The 21121-nt window shown below is 36.3% G+C and overlaps 1 protein-coding gene across 1 annotated transcript in view; it reads left to right on the forward strand.

The window, feature by feature from the left end:
• PPP4R4 (protein phosphatase 4 regulatory subunit 4) overlaps window positions 1-21121 on the forward strand; it is a 118006-nt gene that overhangs the window by 38309 nt on the left and 58576 nt on the right. Inside the window, exon 3 of the mRNA XM_024759485.1 lies at window positions 1647-1749. Coding sequence (XP_024615253.1) covers window positions 1647-1749 — 103 coding nt within the window. The remainder of the gene's footprint in view (window positions 1-1646; window positions 1750-21121) is intronic.

Consider the following 21121-nt stretch of genomic DNA (forward strand, 5'->3'; position numbering starts at 1 on the left):
TTTATGGCTGAGTAATATTCCATTGTATATATGTGCCACATCTTCTTTATCCATTCATCTGTCGATGGGCATTTAGGTTTCTTCCATGTCCTGGCTATTGTAAATAGTGCTGCAGCGAACATTGGGGTGCATGTGTCTTTTTGAATTGTGGTTTTCTCTGGGTATGTGCCCAGTGTCAATTTACATTCCCACCAACAGTGCAAGAGGGTTCCCTTTTCTCCACACCCTCTCCAGCATTTACTGTTTGTAGATTTTCTGATGATGTCCATTCTAACAGTGTGAGGTGATACCTCATTCTAGTTTTGATTTACATTTCTCTTTAAGATCCTTTTTCAAATTAAGATAACATTCACAGTTTCCAGGATTAGGGTGTAGCCATGTTTTTTGGGGGGGCCACTATTCAATCCACTACAAGTAGTACCTTATATGCAGTTTTAATTTCCCTCTTTTGATCTCCTCCTCACCTTGGCATGGGTCTCCTGTTTCCCTCCCTTCTCTTTTCCTTCTTGATTTTGTCTTTTAAAGTGTTCACTTAGAGAGTGATGAGAATAGTGGAATGATTGTGCTGACCTGTATTTCACAGCCTACCGTACTGCAGCAGGGAAAAAGCCTTTTTTCACAGCAGGGCAGCTTCATTTAATCAGAATATTCTGCTTATTAACAGAACTTATAAAACTCTGAAGCAGATAAATATAATGCTTTAAAAATTCTTTAAAAAACCATGTTAAGGTCTTATATACCTATAATAAATAATTCCATTTGAAGAGTTAAGTAAAAATAATTTTAGTTAAGGTAAATAAATATTACGGCATCAGTAATTAACATTTAAATTGGTATCAGTTAAGGATAGGTGGAGTTTCCCTCTGAGGTGGTGCCACGTTTACTAGCATCTTTTATATACATTTCAAGTACTTGCACCACTTATGTTGGTTAGCTTATGTTTTAAAAACAAATAATTTGTTTGCATGGAAGTGGTTTTTTGGAAGAATCAGAACACTTTTTCTGAGGTATTTAGGCCACTAGAGTATCACAGATTATTTTGGTAAAACCTTAGTGACCTAATGAATATTCTATCAAAAAGGTACCATATAAATATACCCTACTGACTTTTAAGAATATAGAATATATATCGTTAAGTTTCTGGCGACTCAATCTAGTGCAATAGGTAGTTTCATTGTCCTAGAAGAAAGTTGTATGATTCTGCTGTAGTTGATTTTGTTGCTGTCCCTGCTGTTGTTATGATTATTAATATTTTACCATAATGAAATTTATCATTTATATTTTTATAAAGTATAGCAAACTGGCAGGTCACAGGAAAAAATAAGGTAGAATTTTAAAGTAACTAATAATGGTCTCAAAATTTTTAGACTTCAGCAAGATGTGTGTGTAGATAGAGAATCTTGTTTTAGCATAAGCATAATTAATATCTTCATGCCTTTGTTATAAGATTGACTTAAAAAGCCAGAAATTTCAGTTCTGGCTTTATTTGTATATCTAGATGATGTGTTTAAAGTTTAAAACTGTCAGAAGTCTGAGTGTTCGTTATTAAAAAGCAGTTGTTTTGAAGTTAATCCCTGCTTTTTATAATGTAAATTATAATTACAAATTTATAGTTACAAATTTTAAATTTGTGTTTTCTTTGTAAGTGCTGGGCAAGATATCCAAGGAACAAGCGTGATTGCAAATCTTCCATTTCTGATGCGACAGAACCCTGCTGAGACACTTCGGAGAATCTTGCCAAAAGTCAGAGTAAGTTGCTGTGAAATAAGATTTGAATTCACCGTTTTTTTCCCAGTAGTACGTTGTCATTGTCAGGAGAAATTTTCAGAGCTTTCGATGGCTGATCTTTTGTACCTAATCCTTGAGTGGAGGAAGTATTATGATAAACATTTTGAATTATGTTGAAAATATTTAAGGAAATTAGCTGATGGAAATGGAGAAATCTAGATCTTAAACTAAAGATTTTGTTAATCATTTTCTCAGTTGAGACATTATAATGTTTTCAGTAGCTCAAAAAAAATCTTAGTCTTATAAAATCATAGCTACCTTATTTGGTATTCTGTTGACTTAAATATATATTAATAGTATTTCTAGAACATTTATAATATGGTTTAACTGATAGTCCTAATAATCACCGTGGTGCCTGCTAAAGATTGAATTGTGGCCATTGCAGTTTTAGTTTTATATTTAATTGCTTCCTAAATTCCTTCAGAATTAGTTTTCCTGCCATAAACAAAATATTTGATCTACTAGAACTTTCTTTTCTCTATTTAATATTTACTCATTATTAATATATAATATTAAATATTTAATACATGCTATTTATTATTTATTTGCACCATGTGCAAAGTGCTGTTCTTCATTAGAACTTGAATGAACAGAACAGATGATGTCTTTGTGTCTTCAGGGAGCTTATAATACTAATGGGGTCAGGGAGGTTACCTACTAACGGGGATTCTGTTTGCTAATAGTGAGTTTTGTAGACTTTGCTTTGACTTTCTGTTTGGTTTAACTTTTTTATAAAGTTTAAATTAATTTATATGTGTTTAAAATACTGTAATTATTAGTGTGTCCTTGGGTTTTATTTTTAGGCATACATGGCATGTTTCCAGTGATGTAGATCAGGGATATACCACGTTATTTTTATAAGATGTCCACGTTTCTATGCAGGCGATATGGATTTTTTTTTTTTTTTTTTACTGATTACGGTGGTGAATTGAGAAGATGTTTGTTTTAGTATCACGTGTGATTCAAAAGTGAATGAAGCTTTTTCATGTCTGTTTTTCCCAAATCATTCCATAATTTCAATGGAATTAAGTCTACACAGTCTAGGTTTAATTTCACATTCAACTGAAGTGATATTAACTGACCTAAGCTTGTTAGCATGTCACCTGGGAGTACCAGTTAAACAGTAGTAGAAGGGAACAGGTGGTTAGGTCGTCTTAACTAAGGAGTTATTGTACATAAGCAAATGAAATTTAAAGCTAAAAATATTGAGCACGGTGTATACTCTGTGTTGAGCAGGCTAAATCCAGACCACAGGCCGCATACTGCAAGTTAAAAGTTTCATAAAGCAAGAGTAAAAGATGAAGGATAGACAGTAGTGAGCTTTAGGTGGTCTCTAAATTATTTTGAAAAAAATCCTTTGCTAATGAGTTCACAATAAAGTTAACTAAATAATAACTCCTGAGAAATCTTGATTTCATGGGAATGTATAAAGAATATTATATACTCACATATAGAGCATATTTATACAAAGAATCAAATGTCTCTGCAGAAACTATATAACTGAGTTAGAGAGGGTAAGATTTTATTAAGCTTTTAAAGTTATTAAGTTTAATTCATAATACAGAAGATTAACTGAAGAAAGGGATGTAAAGAAAATGTATACTAATGAATATATACTAAGAAAATCTTAGTAGCAGCCATTTATGTAGGATTCTCATTTATTTTGCCCTGTACTAAAAAAGGTAGAAAACAGCCCCAGATTAGATTCTATATCAGGAAGACATAAAGACTATGGAAAACAATTAAAGAACAAGCATAGGAGAGTATTTAATTGTGTGATTCTGATTTATGTAAAAATGCTGAAGAATTAAGCAAATGGGAAGCACTTCTTTATGGGGGCAATAATAATGACTTTTATGGAGGGTTTAATATAAAATGTAGGCAGCTAAACATTTAAGCAACCCCACATCAAATTCTAAAACCTATGAGCAAATCATTTAAAATCATAGTATTCAGATACTATTAAGACTTGTTTGTACTCACAGAACCTTCTTTAATTCTGCCTTGCTTCTGCGAGTGGTTACTTCCAACTGATAAAAGTATGACAAAAATTGCACATAGCCACTCTATTCACTCTTGCCATGGCCATAGTTTCTTAGCTAATTTTATAAAAAAAGCAATCTTGTGTCTCAAAATGAGCATTTAGTAATAACGGCCTTCTCATTCATTCATTCATAAAAATTTACTGAGTACCTCCCGTGTGCCAGGCACTGTTCTAAGCACTGAGAAAACAGAGGTGAACAAAACAGAGAACTCACCCCCAAGGATGTTTCCAGAAGGGGAAACAGACATTAAACAAGTGAGTGAGTGTAAAGAACAGGATCAAGTGAGGGAGCCATTGGGAGAGTTGGGAAAGTGGGAGGATACTGACTATACTCTGGGAGGTCAAGGACAAGGACACATCTTTGAGGAACTGAAAACTGAAGGGATAGGAGGAAACACCCATTTGAGTAGTCAGGAATGAGTGGTCCAGGCAGAGAGAGCAGGAAGAGTTTGGGGGAACTGCGAGAGGTAAGCGTGGTTGGAGTCCAGTGGGTGGGGGTGGGTTGTGAATCGAGAGGACAGTGACGGAGCATATGCAAGTGTTGCTCTTTCCTAGGACAGTGGAGAGCCACTGAAGACTTTAAGCAGGGCGGTGACTTATCCCACGGACATGCTGCAATGATCATTTGCTAATTGTGTGGAGGGTGGATTGGAGCAGGAGTTGGGAAGCTGCAGCGTGAGGGCGGCTAATTAGGACAATAGAGTGGTGGATACATCCAAGATGCATTTATTGGGAGAGAATGAACTACATAATGGATCAGATGTGGAAAGCGAGGGATGACTTCCAGATTATTTCTGGCTTGAGCTTCTGTATGGTTCTGCTGGTTTTGAGTGTCTTGGTTGATAATTTATTAAATCGATGGGGAAAAATAGTTGGAATACGCTCCAGTGCTAACCTTCAGTGAATGGTTTATTTTTAGAGACTTTAAAGACATGAATAATAATTATTTTATGTAAGAAGTTAATCATTGCCCAGATTCTTTTCATATTTATAACAGTAGTATAAGCCGCTTTTAGAACTCCTGCTGTACCTTCTCTTTACCTTAAAGAACATCAGATAAAGTGATGGAGATATTTCTGGGCTTATGTATTATAGAAATTCACCAAACAAGATGTTTTTGATTCTGTTTTTGTGTTTTTTTAATTTGTATTTTATCTTTACAATAATGAATTGACTGAAAAATGGTTTAAAAAATAGGTTGCTATTTTCACTGTTTTAGAGATGAAGGAATTTAAGGTTAAAAATAAAGTGGCAGAAAGAGAGGCATGATTAGAACTGAGCTAACCCACAGTATTTCTTCAGTTTACTTTCTAAGTTATATCTAAGTGGATGATGAAGGATAGTGCAGTTAGATCACTCGTCTCAAGGTTAATTTAAATAAGAGTCCAGAAAGGAAATATTTTGACCTCCAATTTAAATTCTCTATCTAATTCTAGATATGAGACACTTCTGAATATACAGTTGACTCTTGAACAGCACGGGTTTGAACTGGCTGGGCCCATCTATGCTTGGACTTTTTCAATACACATGTGCCATTGTACTACACGATCAGAAGCTGGTTAAATCTGTGGTTACGGAACCTGGGATATGGAGGGAGGGCCAACTGTAAAGTTATATGTGGGTTTCCCACTGCCTGGAGGGTTGACTCCCCTAAACTGCATTGTTCAAGGAACAACTGTAGTAGTTATATCTGTTTTATTTGATTTCATCCTAGGGTATCTTTTGAAAAGGAAAACAGGTTTTTTCTGTGGTCTTTATTGATTAAGTTTGAATTCTTTCCACAATATATTAAGTTGAATTAATATTGGATGTTAGATTTGACTTGAACTTCTGGTTGTCTAGAAATGAAAGAATTTGTTTTGTCAGGATAAATTTCGGAAATACTGTGGTCCTTTATAAAATGTGAAATAGTAATGATATAATTAACCATGTAATATCAGTGACTCCTTTATAAATGAAGTGCAAAAAGAAAGTCTCTACCTGTTGAGTTATTGAACCCTGTTATCGTTTTTTCACTTATTTTGGGAACCAAAATAAGGCGTAAAATTGTCTATTAAAAAATGTGCAACGTCAGGAAGAGATAAAAATAACTGTAGGTCATTTATTGAGGTCTGACAATGTGTCAGGCACTGAACTCTGTCAAACGTTTTACACGTTTTTATCTCTTTGAATGCTCATGGCAGTTCTGTAAGGGTCACTTGATTGAGGAAGAAGCAACTTAGGTGAGTAACTTGCCCAAAGTCACGGTGCTAGCAAGTGGTATAATTAGGTTTGAATAGGGAGTCTGACTCCTGGGTCCTCTCTCTTAACTGCTATACAACCTCTTCATTAGCTCATCATGACTGCAACAAATATGTAATATATAATCTTAGTTCCTCAGCCTGAGTCATCTCTCTTGTGGTTATTGCAAGAGGCCTACCTTACTGGACCTTTTGCTTCCCCTTTGCTCCCTGGAGCCCATTCAGCCAGAGATCGTTCATTTATTTAGCATCAATTTACGCATTACTTAGATGAATAAAATTGTATATATTTAAAGCGTACAGTGTGATGATTTAATATATGTATACATCGTGAAATGCTTACCCCAATCAAATTAACTAATACCTCCATCATCTCACATAGTTAATTTTTTTCTTCAGTGAGATCTCTTAAAGATCTTTCAGAGAGATCAGTCATATCTTTTCTTCTTGAATGAAAACTACTAAAGTGGTGTGGTAGGCAGAACAGTGGCCTCCCAAAGATATCAGGTCCTAATCCCTGGAACCTGTAAATGTTACCTTATTTAGAAAAAGAGGTTTTGTAGATGTGGTTAAGGATCTTGAGACAGGGAGATTATCCTGGATTATCTGGGTGGGCCCTAAATGCCATCAGATGTATCCCTATAAGAGGAAAGCTGAGGGAGATTTGACCCAGACATGGAGGAGAAGGCAGTGTGAAGGCAGAGGCAGAGATAGCCGTGATGAGGCCACCAGCCAAGGAATGCCAGCAACTACCAGAAGCTGGAAGAGGCAAGTAACTGATTCTACCTAGTGCCTCTGGAGGGAGTGTGTCCTTGCCAACACTTTGATTTTGGCTGAGTGATACTGATTTAGGACTAATGGCCTCCAGAACTGTGAGAGAATACATTTCTGTTGTTCTAAGCCACTCAGTTTGTGCTAATTTATTATACCAACCACAGGAAAGTAATACAAGTAATTTCCCATTTCAGATAGAGTAAAACTCCTTACCATGCCCTAAAATGACCCTGACTAGCTTTCTGATCTCATCACCTACCCTTCTTTTCTCTTTCTTCCATAAGGGCAGAAGACTTGTCAGTCTGATTTATCACTGTATCCCCAGAATCTAGAACAGTGCTTGGCAAAAACAGGCACTCAAAAATAATTTTAAAATGAGCATTGATTGAGCTTGATATTCTGAGACAATAAGTGTCTACCTGAAAGACCAGTGACACTTGATCCACTAATGGCATTTTTGGATGAGAAGTAAAAACAGGATATCAGTGGAGTGATATAATGCTGACTTACGTTTCTAGAGAGACCGTTTTTGGGGGAGGAGTGGGAGAAAGATATATACTAGGGAAAGGATAAAAGAGACATAATTCATCAATATGAAACTTAATCATTTGAGATCAGTAGATGTGGTCTACGAATCTTTTGATTCTGAAAATATTCATTAGTTCTACTTTTATTATATTATGTTTTTCCCAATGTGATTATTTGAGCATTTTATATCTACTGAATAGAGGTAGATTTTTAAAAGTTTATTTTAAAATTTTTATAGATAGCCTTTACTATGTAAATAAATATATTTGTTACTAAAAGCTTTACTTACTTTTTAAGGTCTATTTCAAGTAGCACGGATATGTGAATAACCGATAATAATAATGTGAGGAACCCTTCCTGTGGGCCAGGCCCTGTGCTCAGTGCTTTAGACACATCCTTTTAAACCTCTTGTAACAACTCCACACCATGTATTTATTCTCATTTGACAGTTGAGAAAATCTAGGCTTAAAAAATTCAGTGTTTTGACTAGATATTTTGTTGAAGCATACAATTATATAATTTATTCCTACAGTGCGCCAAGGAAAAAAGAAATAGTCTTAACTAAAGGAATTAAAGAGCACAAACAAATGATACAAACTGCTTTTTCCTTTGGTTTGCAGTTCAAAAATAAAAGTACCTGTCTTCCTCACTCTAAGTGATGTTTTCTGAGTTAAGTTAAAAGTTAAGTTCTGAAAAAAGCACAAGGATTTTGTAACGGCAACACAGTTATACATAATAAGCAGGACATGATGTTCCAACTCCCTACAGGTCATAAAGGGCCCGCAGTAGAGTAGGACTCTACTGACAGGTTTAGCATTGAAGGACACTCTCACGTGAAGTAAGGTGAAGAAGAAAGTGAAGTTATTCCTATAATGTCAGACTGATGGAGAAAAATCATCAGGGTCAGACTTGACCTTATGAGGAGTTTTTGCGGGATAGGAAGCATAAAATTGTGTAACTTATTCTTCCAGTTCACTAAGAAAAATAAGAAGTAGTATTAACCAAAGGAATTAGAGAGCATGGACAGATGGTATAAAATGACTCTTTCTTCTATGGTTTACAGCTGAAAAATAAAAATACATTGATTACAATGCATTTTGAAAATAATGTCGGTGTTATATCTTTTTATGTATATCCATTTGTGTTTAAGGACAAAATAGAGTAACATCATTAATTATTAGACAATAGTAGTAAATTCAGTGGAAACACTGGCTGCAGTTTTTTCTGGGCATTTATAAAAAGTTACATAAGCTAATATTCTTAATAGATCTAAAAATATTCCCTTTCAGTAAGCTAAATTCTAGTGGAGACCAGTGTTCTCACATGTGCTTCTTAGTCATTCAATCATGTTATTTTTATCCTGCCTAAGATAAAAATGAGCTGGAACTTCTGAATTTCTTAATTAGAAAATCTTTTATTTCTGTGATAACGGGACCACCGTTATCACAGAAATACTTGAATATTGTTTCTGACTTTAGGCATTTGGATGATACAAAGGATAATTTATGGATATTTTAATTTACAATCCTTGCAAGACTCTAAAACAAAGAATATATTCACATGCTCCACTGTAATAAAATGTTTGATTTAAAACTGTATGGATTAACTAGGCTTTTGGCAGTGTGGTGAAGCGGATAGCCTAGAATATGTTCCCAAATCAGAACATCTAGAAGCTCTAGATAAAGTATAAGAAGCATTCTTTTAAATGTATGGTTAAGCTTATAAGAGAGTAAGGAATATTCAAGGCTCAGAAGCAAAGCAATCAGTTCCACTTCTACTTAGGATATAGACGTGTGCAAGAAAACATCACTCCCATTCTAACAACAATGGCATGTTCACAAAATTCACATCATCATAACTTTTCCTGAGCCCGTCAGAAGTGGTCACGAAGCAATCAAGTGGACTGTATTCAGAGGAGCTCTCTGAGGAAAGATGGGACACAGAGACACTGACTTTTGACAAGAGTGTAAGAGGAAGATGTGGCCACCCCAAAGAATTGTTAGAAAAAATCAGCTAAAATTTGGACAAGTTTTTAAAGATTGATCTGTGGGCTCGCGTGTCAGTTTGGAATAACTCAGAGCTGCAGACTCAAGGGAACTTTGCACTCACTTGTGAGCTCTTTTCCCCAGGCCTGCTTGCCTTGGCCGGGGTAGGAGACTGGAGAGGACCTCCTCTGGTGATGCAGGTATGGTGATGATTGCTGCTGGGGAACAGGGGACACAGCACTGCCCACTTCCTCACAGTGACATGCACGGACATACAGGGAATTTCAGCAGCGGGTTGGGCACTATAAAAGAATCAAATGAAAATCCTAGAAATAAAAAAAGGATGATATCAGAGATGAAGCGTTTCTCCAACAGGGCCAACTGGGGAAAGAATCAGTGAACTTGAAGGTAGAAGTTATCTAAACAAACAAAAAGATAAAAAATAATGAAAAAATGCAAGAGAGCATTCAGTGGCTTTGAGACAGTATAAAGTGGTATAATACACATGCAATCAAAGTCTCAGAATGAGAGAAGAGAGAACTATTTGCAGAAATAGTGGCCAAGACTTCTTTGAGATTAATCAATGACAACAAGCCAAAGACCCAAGAAGCTCAGAGGACGCCAAGCAAGGTAAATACACACACACCGTCTGCCTAGGTACATCGTGATCAAACTGCTGAAAGTGAAAAATAAGAGACAGCCTTGGGAACAGCCAGAGACAAAAGAAACGTTAAATATAGAGGAACAAATGTGAGAATTAAGCAGCCTTATGGTTGGAAAATATGCAGGCCAGGGAGCAGTGGAATGTGTATTAAAAGTACTGCAAGCAAAAGCAACAACAACAGCAAAAAAGGTCAACAAGAAATCTGTACCCAGTGAAAATACCTTTCAAGGATGGAGGCAAAAAACTATTTTGGTTTTAGACAAATAAATCGAAAGAATTCATTGTACTAGACTTACACTATAAGAAATGGTGAGGGAGGTTCTTTAAGGCAGACGTAATATAATACCAAATGGAAATTGGATTTACGTGAAGAAATGCAGAGCTCCAGAAGTGGTAAAAATTAAGGTAAATGTAAATGAAATAATAACAGTTCTACACAGATTCTTCCAGAAAATAGAGGATAAAGTAAGAACTTCACAAGCGATTCTAGGAGGCTAGCATTATCCTGATACCCAAATAAGACATAGACATTACAAAAAAACTATAGATGCCTATCCCTTATGAACTTAGATGCAAACATCTTTTGAAAAACAGCAGATCAAATTCAGCAATATAAAAGGGCTAATACATCATGACCAATCAGGGTTTATCACAGTAACTTAGGGTTGGTTTAAAATTCAAAATCTAATCAGTATAAGTCATCATATCAACAAACTAAAACAAAACAAAAAACAGAATGCCACCATCTGATCATCTCAGTAGATTTAGGAAAAGCATGTGACAAAACCCAACATCATTCCTGGAGAAAAAACCCCAAACTTTATCATACTAGGAGTAGATAGGAACCTCCTCTGTGAAAAACTTGCAGGTAACATCGTACTTAAAGGTGAAAGACTGAATGTTTTCCCCTAGTATCAGGAACAAGCCAAGAGTGTACACTTCTTACTGCATTTGTTCAACACTGTGCTAGGTATTGTAACCAGTGCAGAAAGGCAACAGAAAGAAGTGAAAGGTATCCACATTTCAGAGAAAGAAATAAGGCTGCCTTTTTCTGTCAGATGACATTGTCATCTATGTAGCAATCTACAAAAGAAAAATATTTAGAACTGCTGAGTATGGAAAGGTTGCAGGATACCAGATAAATGTACGAATAAATTGTATTTCTACACACTAGCAATAAGCAATTGGAAATTGAAGTTCTTCTTAAACAATTAAAGTATGTAATACTTAGGGATAAATCTGATAAATGTGTTAAGACCTGTATACTGAAAACTATAGAACATTGCTGAGAGAAATAATAAAAGAACGAAGTGAACGGAGATACACCACGTTCATGGATCAGAAGATTCAATATTATGTCAGTTCTTCTCAGATAAATCTATATATTTAATGCAAAATAATAATTCCAGCAGGTTAGGGTTTTTTTCTGTTGTAGAAAGTAAGTGAATTCTAAAATTCATATGAAAATGCAAAGGACTTAGAATAGCCAAAACAATTTTGAGAAAGAGAAAGTTGGAAGACTTTTATTACCTGATTTTGAGACCTAATATACAGCATAGCAATTAAGACTATGAATACTGGTATAAAGACAAATCAGTGGGAGATACGGAGAGATTTTTTAAAAGCCCATAGATATGTTCCCAGTTGATTTTAACACAGGTACAAAGGCAATTCATTGCAGAGACGATAGTCCTTTCAACAAATAGTGCTGGGTCAGTTGAGAAAAAAGTCCATACTTTGTACCACATACAGAAGTTAACCCCAAATAGATCATAAACCTGAGTGTTAAAAACTAAAATCGTAAAAACTTCTAGAAGAAAACATAAGACTAAATCTTTGTGACCTTGGGTTACACAAAGATTTCTTTATATATATGACACTAAAAGTATGATCCATAGAAGAAAAATTTGATAAATTTGATTTCATGAAAGTGTAAAGCTTTTGCTCTTCAGAAGGCAGTTAAGAGAATGAAAAATAAGTCATGGAATGGGAGAAAATATAAATCACATACGTGATGAAGCATATGTGTTCAGAATACACAAAGAACTCTCAAGACTCAGTAATAAAACAACCCAATTTAAAAAAAGGCAAGACATTTAAACTGATACTTCACCAAAGATTTGTGGATAGCCAATAAACGAAAGATGTTCAGTATCATTAGTCATTAGATAAATGCAAATAAATTTATACACCTGTTAGGGTATATGTACTAAAAAAACCCCTGATAATACTAAGCATAGGCAAGAATGTGGAGCAACTCAAACTCTTATACACTGTTGGTGGAAGTGTATCAATAAAATTGTACAACCACTTAGGGAAACAGTTTGGCAGTTTCTCAGAAGTTTAAACATACACCTATTGAATCACTCAACCAGTTCACTTCTAAGGATTAAGAGAAATTAAAGCAAGTGTTTATATAAATACTTGTATATAATTGTAATAGTAATTACAACTGTAATTATTGCAGTAATATCATTGCAACTCTATTTGTAATAGCCAAAACGAAAAATAATCCACATGGCCATCAACAGGTGAATGGATAAACAAATTGTGGTATATCCATATAATATACCACAAACTAATGTTTATGTATTCTGAATCCAAGTCCTTTGTTGGTTATGTATTGAAATATCTTCTTCCACTCTGTGGTTTATCCTAATGTTTTAGATTAATTTTGTAAACAACATGTTTGGGTTTTATTTTTTATCCAATCTGATTCTGTTTTAATTAGAACATTTCATCCATTTACTTTTAATTGCATATATTATCTTACTATTTATTTGTTTTTTCTGTTTGGTGTTCTTTTTTTGTCAATTATTTCCTTTTTTTGAATTAATGAAGTGGTTTTATTACTTTACTTTCCGCCCCGTCCCGTTAGCTTGGAACTCTCTTTTACTTTTCCTTTGTTAGTGACCTCAGGGATTATAACGAAGACACATTACTGAAGTTCAATGTTCATTGGTATTTTTACCTTCTTTCTGATAATATGAGCTCTTATTTATGTGTTATTGTTGTCAGATATTTCAATTATTTATGTATTTCAAGACTCACAGTTATTACTGTTTTATATAATCAATACTTATTTAGATTTACCCACATATTTATCATTTTTTGTTGCCTACAGTGTTTCCATTTGGAATCATTTTTCTTCTGCCTGAAGAAAAATACCCCTTAGTATTTCCTTTAGTACAAATCTGCTAGTGACAAATTCTGTTTCTCTTTTTTGGCCTGAAAATGTATTTCACATTCAGTTCTTTAAATTAATTTTTTATTGTAATGCAGTTGATTTACAGTGTTGTGTTAGTTTCTGCCATACAGCAAAGTGAGTCAGTTATACATATACATATATCCACTCTTTTTTAGATTTTATTCGCATATAGGTCATTACAGAGTATTGAATAGAGTTCCATGTGCTATACTGTAGGTTCTTATTACTTACCTATTTTATATATAGTAGTGTGTATATTTCAATCCCAATTTATCCCTTTCCTAAATATCTTTAAATATATTTATATTTATATAAATATATTTATATTTCCTAAATATACCAATTTATGGTTGGTAACCATAAATTTGTTTTCTACATCTGTGACTCAATTTCTGTTTTGTAAATGGGTTCATTTGTATCATTTTTCTAGATTCCACATATAAGCAATATCATATGATATTTGCCTTTCTCTGTCTGACTGACTTCACTCAGTGTGACAATCTCTAGGTCCATGCGTGTCACTGCAAATGGCATTATTTTGTTCTTTTTACGGCTGAGTAATATTCCATTGTATGTGTGTACCACATCTTTATCCATTCCTCTGTCGATGGGCATTTAGGTTGCTTCCATGACCTGGCTATTGTAAATAGTGCTGCAATGAACATTGGGGTGCATGTATCCTTTCAAATTATGGTTTTCTCCAGATATATGCCCAGGAGTGGGCTTGCTGGATCATGTGGTAGTTCTATTTTTAGTTTTTTAAGGAATCTCCATACTGTTCTCCATAGTGGCTGTACTGATTTACCTTCCCACCAATGGTGTAGGAGGATTCCCTTTTCTCCACACCCTCTCCAGCATTTATTGTTTACAGATTTTTTGATGATGGCCATTCTGACTGGAGTGAGGTGATACCTCATTGTAGTTTTGATTTGCATGTCTCTAATAATTAGTGATGTTGAGCATCTCTTCTTGTGCCTCTTGGCCATCTGTATGTCTTCTTTGGAGAAATGTCTATTTAGATCTTCCACTCATTTTTTGATTGGGCTATTTGTAAATAGATGTTTTATGAACAGGATTTTGGCCTATCTATATGGAGGTTTCTTTCTAGCACGTGTGTGGCTTCTTGAATCTGTGGCTTAATTTGTCAGTTTTGGAAAATTCTCGGACATTATCTTTTAAAATAATGCTCTGCTTAATCTTTTCTCTCCTTTGAGGACTCCAATTTCACATATATTTGACCTTTTCATAGTATCTTCTATGTCCTTTATCTTCTTTTCCATCCTTTTCTTTTTGTGATTCATTCTGAGTGTTATCTTGGCCCATGTTTCAGTTCACTAATTCATCTGTGTCTATGTTGCTTTTGATTATTGTATTTTTCTGGTCTGGAATTTCTGTTTAGCTCTTGAAAAAATCTGCCATATCCTTTTTAAAAAGTATCTTTGATTTTTCTGTCAAAATTCTCAATAGTATCTTTTATTCTTTTGAACCAGGGATGTATCAGAGAGCACCAATACCTGGGGCTCCTTTTGGTACTTTTCTATTTCCTGTTGCATCTTCTGGTTCTCATTCATATTATCTTTTTGTGTGCCTGGATATTATTGATTGTGTGCTTGATCTTGTCTTTGACAAATTATTCATAGAAGTGTTTGAGACCTAGGGTAATATCTTCCTCTAGAAAGGAAGATGTTTTCTTCTGACAGCCACTTAACTGCACTAGCAATAAAGTCTCACTTAATCCAGTTTCATGCGTCAGATGACTTGAAACTGGGTTATTCTCTCTGCAAAGGCTGGGCTACTTTATTTATTTTAAAATTTTTAAAATTTTATTTTTTTATACAGCAGGTTCTTATTAGTTACCCATTTTATACATATTAGTGTATATATGTCAATCCCCATCTCCCAATTCATCACATCACCACCCCCTCTCCATGCCACATTCCCCCCTTGGTGTCCATATGTTTGTTCTCTACATCTGTGTCTCTGTTTCTGCCCTGCAAGCTGGTTCATCTGTGCCATTTTGCTAGGTTCCACATATATGCGTTAATATACGGTATTTGTTTTTCTCTTTCTGACTTACTTCACTCTGTATGACAGTCTCTAGATCCATCCACGTCTCTACAAATGACCCAGTCTTGTTCCTTTTTATGGCTGAGTAATATTCCATTGTATGTATGTACCACATCTTTATCCATTCGTCGATGGGCATTTAGGGTGCTTCCATGACCTGGCTATTGTAAATAGTGCTTCAGTGAACATTGGGGGTGCAAGTGACTTTCTGAATTATGGTTTTCTCTGGGTATATGCCTGGTAGTGGGATTGCTGGGTCATATGGTAATTCTATTTTTAGTTTTCTAAGGAACCTTCATACTGTTGTCCATAGTGGCTGTATCAGTTTACATTCCCACCAACAGTGCAAGAGAGTTCCCTTTTCTCCACACCCTCTCCAGCATTTGTTGTTTGTAGATTTTATGATGATAACCATTCTAACTGGTGTGAGGTGATACCTCATTGTAGTTTTGATTTGCATTTGTCTAATAATTAGTGATGTTGAGCATCTTTTCATGTGCTTCTTGGCCATCTGTATGTCTTCTTTGGAGAAATGTCTATTTAGGTCTTCTGCCCATTTTTGGATTGGGTTGTTTGTTTTTTTAATATTGAGTTACATGAGCTGTTTTTATATTTTGGATATTAATCCTTTGTCCGTTGATTCATTTGCAAATGTTTTCCCCCATTCTGAGGGTTGTCTTTTCGTCTTGTTTATAGTTTCCTTTGCTTTGCAAAAGCTTTTAAGTTTCATTGGGTCCCATTTGTTTATCTTTGTTTTTATTTCCATGACTCTAGGAGGTAGATCAAAAAAGTTCTTGCTGTGATTTATGTCAAAGAGTGTTCTTCCTGTGTTTCCTCTAAGGGTTTTTAGTGTCTAGTCTTACATTTAGGTCTCTAATCCATTTTGAGTTTATTTTGTGTATGGTGTTACGGAGTGTTCTAATTTCATTCTTTTACACGTAGCTGTCCAGTTTTCCCAACACCACTTATTGAAGAGACTGTCATTCTCTGTTGTATATCCTTGCCTCCTTTGTCATAGATTAGTTGACCATAGGTGCGTGAGTTTATCTCTGGGCTTTCTATCCTGTTCCATTGATCTATATTTCTGTTTTTGTGCCAGTACCATATTGTCTTGATTACTGTAGCTTTGTAGTATAGTCTGAAGTCAGGGAGTGTGATTCCCCTAGCTCTTTTGTTTCCCTCAATACTGCTTTGGCTATTTGGGGTCTTTTGTGTCTCCATACAAATTTTAAGATTTTTTGTTCTAGTTCTGTGAAAAATGCCATTGGTAATTTGATGAGGATTGCATTGAATCTGTAGATTGCTTTGGGTAGTATAGTCATTTTCACAATATTTATTTTTCCAGTCCAAGAACATGGTATATCACTTTGTCTAGTTTCTTTAGGTGTAAGGTTAGATTGTTTATTTGAGATGTTTGTTGTTTCTTGAGGTAGGCTTGTATTGCTATAAGCTTCCCTCTTACAACTGCCTTTGCCGTATCCCATAGGTTTTGGATTGTCGTGTTTTCGTTGTAATTTGTCTCTAGGTATTTTTTGATTTCCTCTTTGATTTCTTCAGTGATCTCTTGGTTATTTAGTTCATATTGTTTAGCCTTCATGTGTTTATGTTTTTTACATTTATTTTCCCTGTAATTGACTTCTAATCTCATAGCCTTGTGGTCACAAAAGTTGCTTGATATGATTTCAATTTTCTTAAATTTACTGTGGCTTGATTTGTGACCCCAGATGTGATCAGTTTTGGAGAATGTTCCATGTGCCCTTGAGAAGGAAGTGTAATCTGCTGTTTTTGAATGGAATGTCCTATAAATATCAATTAAATCTATCTGGTCTATCGTGCCATTTAAAGCTTGTGTTTCCTTATTAATTTTCTGTCTGGATGATCTGTCCATTGGTGTAAGTGAGGTGTTAAAGTCCCCCACTATTACTGTGTTACTGTCGATTTCCTGTTTTATAGCTGTTAGTAGTTGCCTTATGTATTGAGGTGCTCCTGTGTTGGGTGCATATATGTTTATAATTGTTATATCTTCTTCTTGGACTGATCCCTTGATCATTATGTAGTGTCCTTCCTTGTCTCTTGTAGCATTCTTTATTTTAAAGTCTATTTTATCTGATATGAGTATTGCTACTCCAGCTTTCTTTTGATTTACATTTGCAAGGAATATCTTTTCCATCCCCTCGCTTTCAGTCAGTATGTGTTCCTAGGTCTGAAGTGGGTCTATTGTAGACAGCATATATGTGGATCTGTTTTTGTATCCATTCAGCGAGACTGTGACTTTTGGTTGGAGCATTTAATCCATTCACGTTTAGGGTAACTATTGATATGTATGTTACTTACCATTTTCTTAATTGTTACGGGTTTGATTTTGTAGGTCCTTTTCTTCCCTTGTGTTTCCCACTTAGAGAAGTTCCTTTAGCATTTGTTATAGAGCTGCTTTGGTGGTGCTGAATTCCCTTAGCTTTTGCCTGCCTGTAAAGCTTTTGATTTCTCCATTGAATCTGAATGAGATACTTGCCGGGTAGAGTAACCTTGGTTGTAGGTCAGCTGTGAGTCGCCCACCCAGCAGGTATGGGATTTGGTTTTATCGTGATTGCGCCCCTCCTACCGTCTCGTTGCGGCTTCTCCTTTGTCTGTGGATGTGGGTATCTTTTTGGTGATCTCCAGTGTCTTCCTGTCGATGATTGTTCAGCAATTAGTTGTCATTCCAGTGCTCTCGCAAGAGGGAGTGAGCGCATGTCCTTCTACTCTGCCATCTTGAACCAATCTCTGGGCTACTTTAGGATTATCCTTGTCCTATCCCGGGGGGCTTACCAGTGCCTCTGTAAGGCTGTCAGAAAGGCTGCTTAAGTTTTCAGCCTCTCAGGAGCGTTTTCTAGAATCAGCAAATGCTTCCAGGGGAAAACCAGGCCCCAAATTACATGCTTAACCTTTCTGGGTTTCCGTTGTCTCTTAGATCTTGGATGTGAAATTTTTCCACTACCTTGTTAGTTTCCATATGCCTTTGTACAGATGATTTTTATATTTTGTCTGGCTTTTTAAATTATCCTCATCAGAAGAGCTGATTAGAATTACCTACTCTGCTGTTACTGAAAGAGGAAGTTCCCTTTCCTTTTTTTTTTCCTTCTTAATTTAATCTCAGAACAATATTAATGCCAAATAATTTTTTTTTATATACCTGCATATACCCTGTCATCACCTCTACCCCTACACAGATCGATTGATTATTTTCTAATGATGTGTTAGGAATAGTCCAGAACCTAAAATTAAATATTATGCCAAAACACTCGTGATGGATCTTAGGTCTTTCCTTTCATCACTTTAAATATATGGTGCCACTCCCTTCTGGCTTGTAGAGTTCCTGCCGAGAAATCAGCTGTTAATGTTATGAGAGTTCCCTTGTATGTTATTTGTCATTTTTCCCTTGTTGCATTCAATAACTCTTCTTTGTCTTTAATTTTTGTTAGTTTGATTACTAGGTGTCTTGGCATGTTTCTCCTTGGGTTTATCGTGCCTGGGGCTCTCTGCGATTCCTGGACTCGGGTGGCTATTTCTTTTCCCATGTTAGGGAAGTTTTCGACTATAATCTCTTCAAATATTTTCTCAGGTCCTTTCTCTCTCTCTTCTCCTTCTGGGACCCCTATAATGCGAATGTTGTTGTGTTTAATGTTGTCCCAGAGGTCTCTTAGGTTGTCTTCATTTCTTTTCATTCTTTTTTCATTATTCTGTTCTGTGGCAGTGAATTCCACCATTCTGTCTTCCAAGTCACTTATCCATTCTTCTGCCTCAGTTATTCTGCTACTGATTCCTTCTAGTGTATTTTTCATTTCAGTTATTGTATTGTTCATCTCTGTTTGTTTGTTCTTTAATTCTTTGAGGTGTTTGTTCTTTAATTCTTCTAGGTCTTTGTTAAACATTTCTTGCATCTTCTCAATCTTGCCTCCATTCTTTTTCCAAGGTCGTGGATCATCTTCACTATCATTATTCTGAATTCTTTTTCTGGAAGTTGCCTAACTCCACTTCATTTAGTTGTTTTTCTGGGCTTTTGTCTTGTTCCTTCGTCTGGTACATAGCCCTCTGCCTTTTCATCTTCTCTGTCTTTCTGTGAATGTGGCTTTTGTGTCACAGGCTGCAGGATTGTAGTTCTTGCTTCTGCTCTCTGCCCTCTGGTGGATGAGGCTATCTATGAGGCAAGTTTCCTGATGGGAGGGACTGTGCAAGTTTCCTGATGGGAGGGACTGGTGGTGGGTAAAGCTGGGTGTTGCTCTGGTGGGCAGGGCTCAGTAAGCCTTTAATCTTCTTGTCTGCTGTTGGGTGGGGCTGGGTTCCCTCCCTGTTGGTTGTTTGGCCTGAGGCGACCCAACCCTGGAGCCTACCTGGGCTCATTGGTGGGGCTAATGGCGGACTCTGGGAGGGCTCATGCCAAGCAGTACTTCCCAGAACTTCTGCTGCCAGTGTCCTTGTTCTCACGGTGAGCCAGAGCCACCCCCTGCCTCTGCAGGGGACCCTCCAACAGTAGCAGGTAGGTCTGGTTCAGTCTCCTATGGGGTCACTGCTCCTTCCCCTGGGTCCCGACGTGCCCACTACTTTGTGTGTGCCCTCCACGGGTGGAGTCTCTGTTTCCCCCAGTTCTATCGAAGTCCTGCAATAAAATCCCACTAGCCTTCAAAGTCTGATTCTCTAGGAATTCCTCCTCCCGTTGCCGGACCCCCAGGCTGGGAAGCCTGACGTGCGGCTCAGCACCTTCACTCCGGTGGGTGGACCTCTGTGGTCTAAGTGTTCTCCAGGCTGTGAGTCGCCCACCCAGCAGGTATGGGATTTGGTTTTATCGTGATTGCGCCCCTCCTACCGTCTCGTTGCGGCTTCTCCTTTGTCTGTGGATGTGGGTATCTTTTTGGTGATCTCCAGTGTCTTCCTGTCGATGATTGTTCAGCAATTAGTTGTCATTCCAGTGCTCTCGCAAGAGGGAGTGAGCGCATGTCCTTCTACTCTGCCATCTTGAACCAATCTCTGGGCTACTTTAGGATTATCCTTGTCCTATCCCGGGGGGCTTACCAGTGCCTCTGTAAGGCTGTCAGAAAGGCTGCTTAAGTTTTCAGCCTCTCAGGAGCGTTTTCTAGAATCAGCAAATGCTTCCAGGGGAAAACCAGGCCCCAAATTACATGCTTAACCTTTCTGGGTTTCCGTTGTCTCTTAGATCTTGGATGTGAAATTTTTCCACTACCTTGTTAGTTTCCATATGCCTTTGTACAGATGATTTTTATATTTTGTCTGGCTTTTTAAATTATCCTCATCAGAAGAGCTGATTAGAATTACCTACTCTGCTGTTACTGAAAGAGGAAGTTCCCTTTCCTTTTTTTTTTCCTTCTTAATTTAATCTCAGAACAATATTAATGCCAAATAATTTTTTTTTATATACCTGCATATACCCTGTCATCACCTCTACCCCTACACAGATCGATTGATTATTTTCTAATGATGTGTTAGGAATAGTCCAGAACCTAAAATTAAATATTATGCCAAAACACTCGTGATGGATCTTTTTTAAACTTTGAATTCTTCAACACCCTTTTTTTTTTTTATTGGGATGAAATTGTTTTGCAGTAGCAGATCTCCACTTCTGGTCTATATTTGCTCTGTAGGCAATCTTATCCACACACCCTTGGCTTAAATATCATCTATATAAATTTTATCTATTCTATATTAATTCTTATTTATAACAGATCTTTTCAGAGTATCAGAACTGTATATACAATTCCCTGTTTGTACTCTCTCCTCGGATGCCTCAACGTCACTTCAAAGTTAGGGAGTCCAGAACCCAGCTCCTGC

Source organism: Neophocaena asiaeorientalis, unplaced genomic scaffold (assembly GCF_003031525.2).
Source record: "Neophocaena asiaeorientalis asiaeorientalis breed wild unplaced genomic scaffold, Neophocaena_asiaeorientalis_V1.1 scaffold476, whole genome shotgun sequence".
Lineage (NCBI taxonomy): Eukaryota > Metazoa > Chordata > Mammalia > Artiodactyla > Phocoenidae > Neophocaena > Neophocaena asiaeorientalis.